General features: G+C 38.0%; 1 protein-coding gene across 1 annotated transcript; it reads right to left on the bottom strand.

The window, feature by feature from the left end:
* Positions 1–4,453: 4,453 nt before the first annotated feature.
* Positions 4,454–16,155, bottom strand: LOC307126206 (uncharacterized protein). The gene is made up of 2 exons (XM_079816634.1): positions 15,858–16,155; positions 4,454–7,130 (listed from the first exon to the last, which is right to left on the bottom strand). The coding sequence occupies exons 1-2, from the start codon at positions 16,090–16,092 to the stop codon at positions 6,292–6,294; spliced, it is 1,074 nt and encodes a 357-aa protein (XP_079672760.1). The 5' UTR covers positions 16,093–16,155; the 3' UTR covers positions 4,454–6,291.
* Between the last annotated feature and the right edge of the window lie 626 nt (positions 16,156–16,781).

The following is a 16,781-nucleotide window of genomic DNA, read 5'->3' on the forward strand; positions in this document are numbered from 1 at the left end:
AAATAAAGTGCATCCAACATTTCTTCAGGTTGAATAAACTGGCTGAACCTGCTACTACTCTCAGTTTAATAAACAAACAATATTTAACAAAAGATAAAATGTAACCAACTACTCTTCAATGACTCTACAGATTTACAGAATTTTTTTGTCAAAAATATCAACTGATCAACATGATCTGACCGCAGAACACTTCTCTGTGCGTTCACTATGTCGCCAGCTGTACTAAAAACTCGCTCTGTGGCACACTGGTGCCAGGAATGCACAGGTAACATTTAGCAAGGGTTGAAAGGACAGGTAACGTTAGCTCTTTCTCCTGGTGGCTTGATAATTTCTCGCTGGTTGGCTTCTCCTCTGCCATCCGCCATGCTATGTTTTGTTTTCTTAGCACTGCTGCTGGTGCGAGGCGATGATGTCACAGATAGGCAGACTGAATCGAGTAACGTTTAACGCCTTTATCATTAAAAGTGCTAAGAAAAAACTTCCATATAAAGTCTGACGTGCTTAAATCCAATGCGATATTTCTAGGGATGCACCGAATATTCGGCCACCGAAAATTTTCGGCCGAAAATGGCCTAAAAGTGCATTTTCGGTTTTCGGCCGAAATACTTTTATCACCGAAACAACACGGCCGAAATGTTGTGATGACGCAAACAGAAACCGCGACCTGCACGTGCTTGTCTGAAGCAGTATATTTGAGAAACACCCACGTCAGCTCCATGTACAAGCACTGACAGCCAGAGCTCATGTTCTCGATGAGAAGAGGAACAGACTTCACTGTGAGTTCCCACACAAACATCGATCAACATGTATCACGAAATTCAAACGATAAATGCCGTTTTGACGCTCTTTAATGTGGCATCACTGATCACATCACAGTTCAAGCCGCGGCGCGCGCGCGCGTGAACGCGATCATCTGTGAGCGCGATCGATCATCTCTTCCTTAAAAATAAACATGAATGAACATCTAAGGTATGTTGAGGATACATTAACACTTACTGTCACGTATCATATGTGGTGTAATCGCTCAATCAGTGTTTCAACAGCGAAAAGACGTCAATATAACTGCTTGTAAACTAGCCTAAACAATGTCATGCAACTTTAGCATCACATTTACCTCAGGCAGTCATTCAGTGTCCACAGAATTTTATTCACTAGAGTAACTTAAATCAACTCTTTCACTAAATATATGACCTATATTAGCCGTTATATTCATTATATTCTACTTAACCTGTTAATGATATCTTGAATATTTCATGTATGTTTGAATAAACCTGTCATGAAAATGACAGACACTGTGTATAAATGATTATATTTCAACAACGAATTGGAGAAAAAACAATTTTATTATTAGATTATTAGTTATTGCAAAAACTGCCTTATGTGAAGTTTGCATGTTTGCGTACTATGTTATTTGAGTGTTGATTATTAGACCTAAAAATAAATAGCAACTGAATTTAGGCTAATAGTTTGGGCTCTGTTGTTAACCTTTAATATTAATGTGCAAGTAAGGGCTCCCTATATAGTTTACAGCAATATCTTCAATAAACTTTTAGTTATAATTTAATTCATTTAAGAACAGATACTTTTTTTTCCCCAGTAAACCAATAAAAATAAATAAAAAGTAATTTTGTAAAACTGCTGTACCGAACCGTCAGTTTTGTGTACCGTTACACCCCTATTCTACAGTTAACATATGGGCTATGGCAGTCTTTGCTTTGATACACTATTATGTTGAAGGCCTACAGAGAAAATAGTTGTATCTTTAAGCAGTTGCACTTGTTCTGAATGCACTTTCTTGTAGTAGTCCTACAGAGAAAAATTTAAAATGCACTAGACCTAAATGTACTTTGTTTTTATGAGAGAACATTTAATTTTAAAATCTTTCTGTAGGCCTGTACATTATTATTTAATGCACAAATGAGTGGGGTCAAGTTAAACATTTTAGTTTTAATTTTATTTTATACTGTGCATTGTTGCAATGTGCTAAATAAATATTGGCATAATTTGTAATTGATTTATTCTTTGAAACTTTAATATTAATTTATGCAATTACAATGCCTTGATTTTAGTAAAGTTAGTAAACAGTCATAACCATAAATGCAATGGTACTAATAATTGGCATAATTTATTTCGGTGTTTCGGTTTTTGGTTTTCGGCCTTGGTTTCCTCTTTTTCGGTTTTCGGTTTCGGCCAAGAATTTTCATTTCGGTGCATCCCTAGATATTTCCTATTATCGATACAATCGATTGATTACCTTTTAAAACGATGTTAGATCGATATATGTCGTCCAGAAGGCCAACTTGCCGAGCACAGATCGATGTAGTTAGATCATAGGAATATAAATCGATACATCGATGTAGTAGATGAATCGTTACACCCCTAGTATTTATCTTGGCATAGTTGAATTATAAGAGCTCTGTACATGGAACTAACATACCATGAGCCTCAAACACCATTGTTTCCCCCTTCATTTGTAAATCTTGTGCTTGAAAAAGACCACTGAAAAACGGGCGAATCCCAACATAACACAGACTGTACGTAACAGTCGGGATCATTAATATCTACGCCTCCCCAAATTTGCATATAGCCAGCCCATGTTCAAGGCCAGGCAGTTTTAACACGGACCTGCACCAAATCAACAGAAGTTCTGCAGGTATTGTGAAGATGAGGAAAATGGCAGATCATGGATATAAATGTTATGTTCCAGGCTGCGCAGGGGATGTGAGCACTTTTCATAGCCTTCCCACAGAACAGAACTGTCAACAGGCATGGCTGATGTTTATCTATAACAGGATATGTAGTTGGAAGATGGAGCTTTTAAGCGTTCATGCTTGCGGTTGCCAGATTTCAGTCATTTAAATACCCAATCAGGGCTTTTCTTTTAAAAGAACACGTATTATATCCGGTGTTTTACTTAAAATGTGCAATCTGGTAACCATGTGCACGTTCTCTCTCTCTCTCTAACATGTAAAACTGTATCTGGAGTATTTGCCCTTATCAAAGCCACATCCCTTCTATGTAGACATCAGAGAACATTTTAAAATATTGTATCAATGCATTCTATGAGACCTTTAATGTAAATCCTTTCACTCATCAGCACAGACTTGGGTTCAGTGTGGGATCTAGTGATAATGTGAACAGTTTTTACCTTCCACATCAGGTGCACAGAGGTTAAAGGGTTAGTTCACCCAAAAATGAAAATTCTGTCATTAATTACTCACCCTCATGTCGTTGGACACCCGTAAGACCTCCGTTCATATTCGGAACACAAATGAAGATATTTTTGTTGAAAGCTGATGGCTGAGAAAGGCTTCAGATAGGCCTCCATTGGCATTCAGTACATTTACACTCCCAAGACCCATAAAAGGCACTTAAAACGTCGTTACAAAGTCCATCTCACCACAGTGACTCTACAATAATTTTACGATGCGACGACAATAGTTTTTCTGAGCAAAAAAAAATCAAAATAACACCTTTATCCAACTTGTTCTTGTCTTCCGTGTGTGCCTCCACGACGCATGCGCGAGAATATGACACAGATCCGGCGTTCGGACACATGACCCAGAAGCGATTTGTTTACAAGCAGAGGAAGACGCGCGTGTCTAAGCTGTTGAATTCTACATTGATTGTGCTTTAGGTCTCGGCGTAGTGCTCAAAATGGAGTTAAAGTGTGCATTTCATGGATTCCCAAATGCTGGCGCTACGTCATATTCTCGCACATGCGTCGTGGAGACATACACGGAAGACAAGAACAAGTTGGATAAAGTTGTTATTTTGATTTTTTTTGCGCACAAAAACTATTGCCGTTGCATCGTAAAATTATTGTAGAGCCACTGTGGTGAGATGGACTTTGTAACGACGGTCTAAGTGCCTTTTATGGGTCTTGGGAGTATAAGTGTACTGAATGCCAATGGAGGCCTATCTGAAGCCTTTCTCAGCCACCAGCTTTCAACAAAAATATCTTCATTTGTGTTCCGAAGATGAACGGAGGTCTTACGAGTGTCGAACGACATGAGGGTGAGTAATTAATGACAGAATTTTCATTTTTGGGTGAACTAACCCTTTAAAGAATCCATGTGTCAGAAAAGACAGATGTCTGTACCCTCACCAGTCAGCACTTACATTGCAGCACAAGCTAAAGTGTTCAACACCTGTTATACATGATGTGTAACACATGAATAAATCATTATACAGTGCTTTCTGCATCCCCTAATCTAAAGTCTAAACTAGAGGTCGACCGATAGTGGATTTTACCGATACCGATAACTAGGTTGGATTAACCGATTAATCGACCGATAGTTTTTAAAATGGATACTGGATAAAAAAAAACATAATTAAAACAGTGCTGAACTTTGAAAATGCGCTAAATTAAAAAACATATAAATATGACTATTAAAATGAGAAGTTCTAACAGAACAAATTCTTCAGAAAATAATTTAAACATTAAAATATTACAGGTCAAATTTGTTTCTTTACTAATAATCTAGAAACATGCATGTACATTTCATAGGTAACACTATGCAAGTCCCTATGCAGGGATGTATTAGCTTACATTAACTATAGGCATTGTGCATACATTTTTACAGCATGTATTAAAGCTACACTATGTAACTTTTCCGTCCACTAGAGGTCGCCTGTTCAAAACAAAGGTGTAGTTTGATGACGCCACGTTTGAGCGCAGAATCTCGGGACATGTGGTCTTCAGCTCACAGCCGGTGGAAAACAGTCAGGATAGGACTCGGGCAGAAATCATGTTCATGGATGCGATTATTAACATTACTGTAGTATGAAGCAGAGCAGGACCGAGTGTTGTGGAGCTGCGCAAGGCCACAGGAGCGATTAAAGAGCGGGACTGTTATTATCGCATAGGTCGACTTTTATTATAACACGGTCGCCGGCGCCACTTTTCCAGTCATGAGTATGAGGTAACGCAACTCTGTTTATCGTATTAGATATATCTGAGTGTGTTGAAAAGGAAGTTATGACGTTCACTCGGCGGCTGCTATGTTTACACTGCAGTGAAAGTACAACGTTTCTGCTAAATAAAACCAGAAACCGAGGGTAACGCAGATATGACGCAATCGACAGGCGACTCCCTCAAACGCATAGCTCAAACGCCCGGTTCCTCGGTTAAAATAGCGATTTCTCACTATTTATAAATAGTTGGAAACATTTGGGATATTCTCAGTACTCAACTGAGCAAAATATATAACACTGGCCTAGTGGTTTTTGGATATTTTACTGCAAAAATCTTACATAGTTCACCTTTAATATGAGCAATACAATTGTACCTTGATCATTCATGTTAGTTCATAGTGCATTAACCAAGGTTAACAGTTAAAAAATTCAAACAATTAAATGTTGAAATTAACATACTAACGATGAACAATACTTCCACAGCATTTATTAACCTTAGTTAATGTTACAAATGGAATCTTATAATATTACCATTTCATACAAATCCAAACAGTCTGCTTTTTTAGAAGGAGATTATCTACTGAAAAAACTAATGCTCTGCTTTGTTTATGTTTCTGTCTGCAGCATGACGATACAGTTTGCTTTCTCACATCACTAATTTTATATGTGCAACATTTGGGTCGGACTTGCGTGTGTTTTTATCACATTGTTTTAAATGCTTGAGGTACTGCTATTAGCGTCCTCTCAGCCTCGTCGACAAACATACACACTGCTGTTATTTACCTGTTAATGCAGCATCTAGTCAAGAAATTAATTACTTTATAATGATTTGGCAACAAGTACTGTTGTGCTCTGTATTCATACCGTTTCGCTGGTGTTTTAAACATCTGAAGTGTTCATGCTCTCCGTTCAGCGCGCAGTCTCACGTGGTAATGTAAACAACACACGTGAGGTTTTTTCCGCCTCTAGGCCGCTCTCCTGCTATATCATGCCAACAGACCCTTGTCAGAGCTCCTAATGACAGCGCACCCTTCTCCGCCGCTCCAGCAATGGACGCAACACGGGAAAACTATCGGTGAGGATTTTTGCTGATAACCGATTGTTCCACCAATCAACTATCGGTGCCGATTAATCGGCAAAACCGATGAACTGGTCGACCTCTAGTCTAAACTATTCATCACACATAAACAAGTTTCATATCACTTAAAGATCTTCCTGTTACAAGTTAGGCATCTATCATGATCTCATGAGCTTATTAGTACACAAAGTCAGTCTGACATATTTGTGTTTGCATAAACACTAATGGGCGTACGTACAGCTTCAAATCAGTTTTACATATAAATACTTTTGGAAAGTACAAATGTTTCCTTTATTCTACTTCTCCCCAGAATGAATTCTCATGTGGACTTTAAGGTTTCCATCTTGACTGAAACTGTCTCCACAGTGAGGACAGGTGAAACGGTTATTTCCATTGTGAATATTCATGTGTTTTTTAAGGGTTCCTTTCTGAGTGAAAGTTGTTCCACACTGTTGGCAGGTGTAAGGCTTCTCTCCAGTGTGAGTTTTCATGTGGTAATTAAGATGTTCTTTTTGCCTGAAACTCATTTCACACTGTTGGCAGGAGTAAGGCTTCTCTCCAGTGTGAATTCTCATATGGATTATAAGGTTTCCTTTTTGATTGAAAGTTACTCCACACTGTTGGCAGGTGTAAGGCTTCTCTCCAGTGTGAATTCTCATATGGATTATAAGGTTTCCTTTTTGATTGAAAGTTACTCCACACTGTTGGCAGGTGTAAGGCTTCTCTCCAGTGTGAGTTCTCATATGGTTTTTAAGATTTCCTTTTTGCCTGAAACTCATTCCACACAGTTGGCAGGTGAAAAGTCTTTCTTGAGTGTGAATTCTCATGTGTTTTTTAAGGTTTTCTTGTTGATTGAAAGTCACTCCACACTGTTGGCAGGGGTAAAGCTTCCTTCTAGTGTGAACTCTTATGTGGACTTCACGGTATCCATGCTTTTTGAAACTTCGTCCACACAGATGGCAGGTGAAATTACCGACAGTCCCTGTCTTTTGAACCCTTTTTCCTGAAGTAGTTTTTTCAGTCTGCGAGACACTCAAAGATTTTACATCAGTTATGAAATCATGATGTGTCTTGTCCTGATCTTTCTCTTCCATTTCATTCAGATCTTGACTCTCCTCTTTCAACGGCATCAGGTCTAAGGCGAAAAAATACATACAAGTTAAAAGTTAATCCCAGTTTAATGCCACAAAGCAACAGACAATAAAACATTTTGACACACAAAACATTAATAACATGTATACTGGATCATATACACCAGGGGTGGCAAACTCAGTTCTTGGAGGGATTCCTGGTTGCATTCGCACCGCCATATATGAACGCTGAAGTGCCGTCACAAAAGTCGGAGATTACTTAATAAGCACACAGTAACTTTAATTGATTTTATTGTAAAGCATGTTCAGGACTCTTACGTAAGGGAACTTTTTATTGATTTCACCTCAGCTTTTAATAGAATGCAGGTTCACTCGCTTCTATCACGTCTACAATGTGCATATAAATTCTGCTGTGGCAGGGCCAGCCAGCTAGGTTGAGAAAATATGCCAACAAAGACACGTGGATACGTTTGCTGAGCCCTGGGGGTTATAAGCCACAGTGGCTCAACAATCTGCCTCGCAAACACCTTTCTCGCGCATTCCGAGTGATTAAGGCGGTCATCCAGAATTCACAGAACCACAGTTACACGCGTAACTAACATTTGTTTTCAGTCCTACTGACCACCAGAGGCAGTGTAATCACTACTGCATGACACATACTAACATGGTCATGAGGAATGCCATCCACCTGATGTAAAATTGAGCAGTATACGGTCTAAATTGAGCAGTAGAGTTCACATAACACTTCAAGACATCCAGCAACCAATGCAAGCACAATCCGCAGGAAAGTGAGGATTCAGAGCAAGGTTCAGACAGCGTGCACCCTTCAGAAAACTGCAGACAAGACTGAGATCCAAGAGAAGATCCACCAACTGGAACATGATATGCAGAAATCGCAGCAATGTACACTCGTCCAGTAAACGTTGAAAAAAGCTGAAGATGGTCAGCATGTCACATTTTAGAAATCCTGTGTAATGTCTCCCATAACAGAGGGATAGGTGGAAACGCATTTATAGGCATTTTGGCCATTCGTGAGATCCTGGCCCAAGGGACTGGACACTTCCATCCTTGCGAACCATAAGCAACAGTGCGTTTTCATCTCTGAAGCAAAAATATCCACATGGAGAACATGGAGGCCTGTCAGGACCAGCATGAAATACTTTAGAGAGAACACTGCATGCAGTTCCAGCCGGTTGATATGTTCTGTGGCCTGGGTCAGTGTCCAAATACCCCTCCAATTCCATGTTGCCCCACATCCTGTGGGAAGCGTCTGTCGTGACCAACTCCCGACAAGAGGGAACAACAGGGCACACCTCCCTTCAGAAACTACCTGTCTCCACCGCCTCAACGCACGTATGCAACGGTGAGAAACTACAATCAGTCGATGCCAATGTCTGGTGGGATCTAGCCACAAACCGTTGTTCCATAACTGGAGTGGTCTGAGGTGGAGTAAACCACCTCATACTGCAAAGACACACCCGGGTGAAAGAGAATGTTTGTCACACATTCCTTAGACAGGGAGGCAGATATTAGGTGGGAATTCAGGGTCCTTCCTATGAACGTAGTGGTCTGTGTTGGAATCGGACAGCACTTTTTTCATGGTCATGGAAAAGCACAACTTCTCCACATCTCAAAAGCAGTCTGGAGTCTTGCGCAGCCTGCCGTCTCGTGGGGGCACAAGGAAGCCAGTTGGTAGCACTTTGAACTGGTAGGATTGATTCAGGAAACTGTTGTTCATCACAGAAAGTTTCTGTGTTTCAATCATGACGTGAAAGTATGCATCTTTCAGGTCGACAGGTCGGAAACCACCTTCCTTCTTGGGAGCAAGAAGATACATTGAACAGAACCAGTCTCCCTGAATGAGGGTATGAACTCTGTCTATGGTTCCCTTCTGTAACAGTGAACAAATGTCCTGGGAGAGAACCATTGCGTAAACTGACAATCGTAGGAAAAACTCTTGAAAACCTGGGAGGCCGGCATTAAAACTGTAGAGTATATCCCCTGCTCAGAGTCGTCAAAACCCAGGGGTCTGATGTGTTGGTCCTCCAGTTCTATAGTAAAACGATCGCCCACCGGCCTGAGTATCTCAGGCTTTATGTGTGCGCTTTTTAGCGGTTGCACTGGAACGCTGATGGGATCCTCCTGGCAACTGTCAATAAGGTGGCCGAAAAACTCTAGCATCCTCAGTAACATGATAACACAAAATGCTCTGATGTGGCATAGTGATGCCGTGCCTGAACTAGGCATCCTAAAAGGTAGGGTTTTGCTGCACCTGCGTCAGCTGACGAGTGGCTTCAGACTGCTGGGTAACCAGTGAAAACCGAGGGGCAGAGAGTATAACATTACTTTGAGGGGAAAAAACACTCAGAACAGCTAAATGGATGATCAACGAGAGGCCACCAGCCACCAGATTGCACAGAGAGGCACAGAGTTTTAATTACTTGAGCAATATAAACCCTAACTCTAATAATAAAGAAGCTGTCCTACATTTAGTCTCACTGTGTTGTGCTTGGAAAACTGCCACATCCACCCAAAAAAAAAAAAAAAAAAAAAAAAAAAATTATATATATATATAATAATGTATAGGTATTGCCGAGAACCAGAAAAAAATATCAGTACTCATAATCCTTAAAAAATGGTGTCGGTACTTCCCTAATATATATATAAACACTTCTGACACATTTAAATTGACACTTGTCATGGTGTTTCTTATTTGTCGTCTGATTTAGATGCGTGTCCTCAGCCGATGCGCTGTTTAAAGTTAAAGCACTTAGTTTATGTGACATTAGTGCCACCTAGCGGATTTACAAAAATACAGCATATTTTGCAAACGGCTGTTTAAACTCATCCAGCATACAGGTGCATTTTTGACTTAACATGTCACTCAGCATACCCGGGTTAAAACCACTCACTACTGATATATATATGTAACAGATGTACTCCAGTTTGAATCTCGCTCGGAGTGGGTCAGTAGGACTGGTTACATATATCCGAAGGGAAAACCCAATACAAGTAATGTACTTTATCTTGTGTTCTCACTCAGCAGCAACTATTTATATTTATATGTAAGGCCATCTAGTGCTTACACCTTGATATTGCAGATGGTAAATGGTGCATAATTTAGAGGTAAATATTTAGTATATTTACTAAGTATTTAGTATGGCGACCAGGCGTCCCCTTTTTCCAGGGACAGTCCCGGTTTTTGGTGTTCTGTCCCTGACTGGAGCTGTCCACAGAAATGTCCCCGTTTAACAGCTCGTTCAAAACAACCCGTAGACATATTGCAAAAAAAAGAGCAGCATGAGCGAGATATATCCAGCTGCAGCCCCGCAGCACACCAGTTTCAGAACACCAGTTTCAGAACACCATCCACAGAACCGGAAGTGAGCAGCGCTACCCATTGTTACCCCACGTTGTTTTCATATGGATTTTAAAGTTACTTTTCATGCAAGAGAAACATGCATTTAAGCCAGTAAGATGTGAACAGAAGCATGAAGGAGAATATGTTGAGTTGTGTGTGATATTTCTGTCATGATACATGTGGTGGTGAACGAATATTGAATCTGTTCACGTCTTTCACGTTTTATCATTAAAGCTTTTTTTGCATTTGTCAAAATATATTATTTGTCTTAATATTAAATAATTATTAATTAATAAAACGTATACATTTAGATTTCAGAGATGAAAACACTTTCATCTTTTCAAGTATTTCTGCAGAAATGCCATGGGCTTAAGCGTCACAAGTTTTTGTGTTTTAAGTTTTTTTGCATGTTTTTAATTTTTATTATGTGCCGTTTAAATTCGTTTTAAACCTTTTATTTTAGAAATATTTTATATATGTCCTATTTGTTTTCTTTCAGAGAAACACGTTTCACTTTAAGGCCTTGTATTAAATGGTTATTTTTATTTGACATTTGAAAAATAGAAATGTCATTCTCTGTCTATTTATATTCAATCGTATTATTTCGATTGAAAATGAGTCAAATGGGAAACACTTTATAACATGTTACAAATGTATTAGGCCTAATATATTTTTTAAATAATAATAAAAAGTTTTAGTATTGTTAAAGTAAAAATAAACTACAGTGTTTGTGTCCATTAACATTAAATCTCATAGGCTATTTTCTGTCAGTATTATTTGGAACAACATGAATGTGAACAAAATAATACTAATATATCTATAGTCAAATAAGAAACACTTTACAACATGTTATACATTTATTAATATTTTTAAATAAAAACTGTGTGTAGTTTTAGCCTTTTTCCATGAAGTATAAACTACTGTCTTTGTATTCATTGATTTAAGCATGATCAATAGGCTATGTTTTAAAATGTTGATCATTGTACATCATGACATGCATATTATATGAACAGAAAAGTGACTTTATTTAAAAGTATTGTTGTTAAATATTGTAGACATCGATCCGATCAAAATCCATGTGAAAACAGCTTATATTTATCAAAAGAAAATTACATATATGGATAGCGCAACTATGACTAATGTTTAATGTTTAAACTATGTTTAAGCCCCGCCCCTCACTTCCGGTTCTGTGGATGGTGTTCTGAAACTGGTGTGCTGCGGGGCTGCAGCTGGATACTATTGGCATGAGCAGCTGCTGGTTATAGAAGCAATCGTGTAGTGGTTATTTTCACCAGCAGATGGCGCTGAGAGCTACGCTGACTCTACTTGCACGCGCCGCTACTTAAAGGTCCCATGGCATGACAATTTCATTTTATGAGGTTTTTCAACATGAATATGAGTTCCCCTAGCCTGTATATGGTCCCCAAGTGGCTAGACATTTTGATGGGTGTAAGCCGAGTTCTGGCTGTCTTTCTCTGCCTTTGAGAAAATGACAGCTCAGACCAGCTGATCTTGAATTTTTCTGTTATGACGTCATACCAGGAAAGGTTACCTCACCTTCCTCTGCTTTGCCCGCCAAGAGAATTCAGAGAAAATGGATTCAGTTTATGTCAGCACAGGCTTTACAAACAGACTTTACAATATGGATTCTCAAACAGTGAGAAACAGTGTTCATTATGTGTAGCTAATCATTCAAGTTCACTCAGACTTTCTTTCTAGATCGTTTAATGATCGCCGTCTTGATGCCCTAAGCGTAATGCATCAAGCAAGAATGAAGCAAGTGACTAAAACACGAGTGTATCTGCACATTTGCCCAAATTGTCGTTATAATGAATGACGCTGTTATGCTGCACAAAGCTTTTACTGTATTCCTGTCAATGTTGGTTTGCTGTTAGTTGTGGTCAAAGCATTTTGTGAGAGAAAATGCATTGCAATGACGAGATCACTGCATTCACGCGATCAACAGACTGTCTGTGTACTCAATGCTCATCACTGCAGCCTTTCATGTGATAGGAATAACGTTCATAAAATAATGCTATAATCAACACTTTGACGATTCATTCATCTCGACGGCTGTAATGGTACATTACATGTGGTACAAAGTTGGTAGAATAAGGTGGAAGACAGAGTCAACGTGACTGGGACTCGTGTTTATTCAGAACTCTCAGCTACAAATAAACTCGTGCTAACAGCACAGCACTCTCAACAACTCAGAACAATAAAACTTCCTCCAGCTCTCCGTGGTTCACGAGTGCCCAGTCAGTCTCTCTCTCTCATGCATGCAGTGCCTCGCTAAACCACGCCCCCTCCGCAACATAATCTAACACTCATTTCAAATGCAAAGATGTCAACCAATCACAACAGTGGGCATTTTCACTGAAGTCTCACAGCAGACACGCCCCTTGAAACAGGGCCTTCAGCCAGAGGGGTAATAACAGTATAGAAAAAATGCCTTTTATTTCTAAATTATGACATTTTTTTATGTAAAAATCATACTAACAATATAAGTACACCTCAGGAAACACTATAAAATAATACAAAAATGCCATGCCATGGGACCTTTAATGACGCTCTGCTCTCGGTTATGTTCTTCATGATCATCAAATATCAAAAGAAACATTGTTTTCGCTTTCAAGGTAGTAACATACTAACTGTTCATGTTAAATTAAAGTAATACTGTTTGCATGTGCTTTATAACAGAGTCACAACACAGTGATTAGCACACATCTGGGGCCCGTTTCAGTAAGGAGGTTCAACCAACTCTGAGTTTAAACCTGAACTCTGAGTTGACTTACTCTGAGATGGGAAACTCTGAGTTTTGGGTTTCAGAACAGCTGAATTGAGGTAGTTCAATCAACTCTGAGTAAACTGACTCTGAGTTAAGCTCATGCACTCCAACTATGAACAGCCACGATCAATGGAGCTCCGAAATTACGTTTCACCATGGCAACAGCACCCAACAAAAAGACGTTTGCATACTTCCGGGTCAATATGTAAGTTTAATTCTTAATTATTTTAATTAAGTTTAATTTTTATGGTATCCAAACGGCAAAAAAAGAATGTGGCAGCAGCTAAAAGTAAAAAATAAAAACATAATTCAATCAGGTAAAGCTTTAAGCATAAAATGTTCATGGGTGTTGGTTTAATGACTTTACAAACATTTTACATATTAATTAAATATCATTCAGTGTCCAATGTGCAGCAGCTTTTCCCACATATAGGCTACCCTTTTCACAGTGATGACGTGTTTTAATGGTTATCAATATCGTAAATCCTGGAACGTTTTTTGTATTGTTTTAATTTTTTTTAATGTATGTACATTTATAAAACTATTTTGTATTATATTACTTTTGCATCAAATTACAAAAAACAAGTTACCGCTGCTGTGAGAGTGTTTCTAATACAGTGTCTATGGGAGTGATGGTGAAAATTAACATCTTTCTCTCTTTTCACTTCCGTTATCAATCTCACTTTAATTTTTCCATCTTTTTGAAAGTTGTTAAATCACTATTGTGGAGTTTTTCTTTTGCTATTTGAGCAAATGGGGACAAAAAATATATATTTAATTTATTCTTTCATTCACCGCTATAAAAGTTAACCCTATGACGACTTCCGCTCTGAGAAACCCAGAAATGTGAAAAGGGACTATGCTTTTTTCACATAATGAAATGTTCTCTGATCCCACCTGTTACAATTATTAATTAGGGTAATGACATTAAACAGTTTACTTCTACTCAGGCCAGCCAAACACCAGCACCACTGACAGATGAAGAGGAGATGGAGGAAGAATATTAACACCCAACAGGAAAAAGAATAAAGCATTTGTAGGAAATAAAGATGACTATAAAATTGTAAATAAATGTATTTAACAGCTGTGGTGGTGGCTATGGCATATATCTTGTACTACCATCTGGCAGCATCCTTCCATCCCATACAATAATCCGTTTTCAGAAAGTGTGATGATGGGAATATGAGTGTCATCAATGCGTCCAACCACTGGAAATCCTAAAGGAAATTCTAATTATTAGGATACTTCTAGAGGTTAATCAAGTGAACGTCAGGATCCTTCCTGTATAAAAGGACATGCCATTTTTGTCAGCTTGACAGGGTTCCCATGATGAAAATGAATGAATGAATGTACCTCCACTGCAAAGATTGCTTTTCTCACTATGTATTTTTGTCAAGTGGCAGATTATTTAATTTGTTTTAAGTAAACTTCGCTAACTTTAGATTTAGATTACATTTATAATTTGTTGATTTTTGTACTTGAAATACGACCAAAATACTCAGTAAAAAAAGCATTTGTGCAGTCTGAATGAATGAATAAACTATTTAAACACAGCTGGTGCTTTAAAAAGGGGAGGAGACTGAAAGAAACTCTGGGTTTACCAAAGAAAACCTGCTCCTGACCAGGTTAGGTTCACAGAGTAAGTGACCCTGGTAACTGACTCTGAGTATAAGTTACCTCTCTTTCAGAAATGGGCTTGACTTACCCTGCTTTCTCGGGTTTGACATACCTCCCATTCTGAAACAGAAAACCCAGAGTTTCCCTTATTTCAGGGTTAACCTACTCAGAGTTTTCACTTAACCTCCTTTCTGAAACGGGCCCCTGAACTATAAAAAACCCAAACAATTACACTTGCAACAAAAACATGTGCAGAATACACATACTTTCTGCTTAAAATAAGCCTTAATTAGCCCAATGAAGGACAGTAGGAGTTATTTTCAAGCACAAACGTAACAAAACATTTGAAGTAAAAAAAAGTAATTTATATAGTATAAACTTGTGAAAATTTAAATATTAAATACAATTATAAAATGTTCAAATATTTGTTAAATAGTTTTATTTATCATATTTATGTTGTTTTATTTTTGTAAATTTGAAATTTTTGTTTTTGTTGAGTCTTGTTGAATAGTTTTATTTATATTTATGTTGTTTTATTTTTGTAATGTGTTTTTGTTGAGTCGTGTTATAATATTGCTTTGAACTGCTTGTTATTTACAATGGTTAGGCTTCTATTAATTGTTTTCATTCTTTATTGTTTGTTTTTGCGGGTACATTGAATTTTATTACATCTAGACCAAAAATCCTAATAATCAAGCTAAATCATAATAATTATTAATGTTAATAATAATATAGGGAGCCCACAACAACAACGACATCAACAACCATTCAAAAATATATTGTCCCTGTTTTTTAATTAAAATATAATAACAAATGAGATTTTGACCACTCAAATAGGAAATGTCCATTTCAGAAATCTGGTCACCTCAGTATTTGGGGGATTTTTAGTAAAATATTAAAGGGAAAATATTATTGACATTCTTCAAAAATATAATTCATTTCTGTAGAGCTGGAGATTTGAATAAAGATCAAATGACTGAGTTCAGATTTGAGAATGAAACCAACCTGTTTGTTCCTCAGTTTCTTCATCTTTCACTCTGAATGTTTCTTCAATCTTCATGTCTTCAGTCTCCTCTTTCTTTCTTTGTTCCTCAGTTTCTTCATGTTTCACTCTGAATGTTTCTTCAATCTTCATGTCTTCAGTCTCCTCTTTCTTTCTTTGTTCCTCAGTTTCTTCATGTTTCAAACTGAATACATTTTCAATCTTCATGTCTTCAATCTCCTCTTTAATGAACGCCATCTTTATAACAGTGTGTCATGTGGATCTCAGTCACACCAGCAGGAGTTTTTCTGTCTGTTTGTCCTGTTTAAGATGAGAATAATGAACAGAAAGAAAAATAAATCCACACTAAATCATTTCAGTAGTTCATCGCACTAGTAATGGAGTCAGTCAGAGGGATAGTTTTTTTCAAAATTACAGAATTCAAATTATTATTCAACTCAACTACCGATGTATCGGCCAATGATTGGTAGCGGCCGATTAAAGCTGTTATTTTCACTATTGGCCATCTGCTGATTGTTTAAAACAGATCAGGGATGCGGGTAAAACGCAAATCATACTGTGTGTGAAGAAAATGTCTCGTATTGAATTTAGGGCAAGATAATGCAACAATAACGCAGACAGTTAAAAATAGCAACATAAAAGCTTCTCTGTTTGACCCTGTCAATCACCCGTAGCTCAAGCAAGGGTTGCAGGTCTGTGGTTTTTCCCTACACTAAACATGATCTGTAGTGCCTCTCATCCAATAATTGCAAATAGCACTGTGCTTTGTTACTTCTAAAGAGAATCAACATCATCTTTCCAATTCTGTCAATTTTATCAGGAAATTCAAAGAATGAATGCAGTTTTGACGCTCCAACATGTGACGTGACAGATCGCTGTAGCGCCTCAGTTCAAGCGGAGCACAAGTCATCTCTAGCACTTTAAAG

The sequence above is a fragment of the Gobio gobio genome (genome assembly GCF_949357685.1).
Source record: "Gobio gobio genome assembly, chromosome: 5".
Classification (NCBI taxonomy): Eukaryota; Metazoa; Chordata; class Actinopteri; order Cypriniformes; family Gobionidae; genus Gobio; species Gobio gobio.

Bases quoted from the DNA above. Each gene is read 5' to 3' on its own strand.
- LOC307126206 (XM_079816634.1), bottom strand. From the start codon at position 16,092: ATGGCGTTCATTAAAGAGGAGATTGAAGACATGAAGATTGAAAATGTA. The intron at 7,131-15,857 runs GTTGGTTTCATT...TTTTCGCCTTAG, and splicing joins AGAAACTGAGGAACAAACAG to ACCTGATGCCGTTGAAAGAG.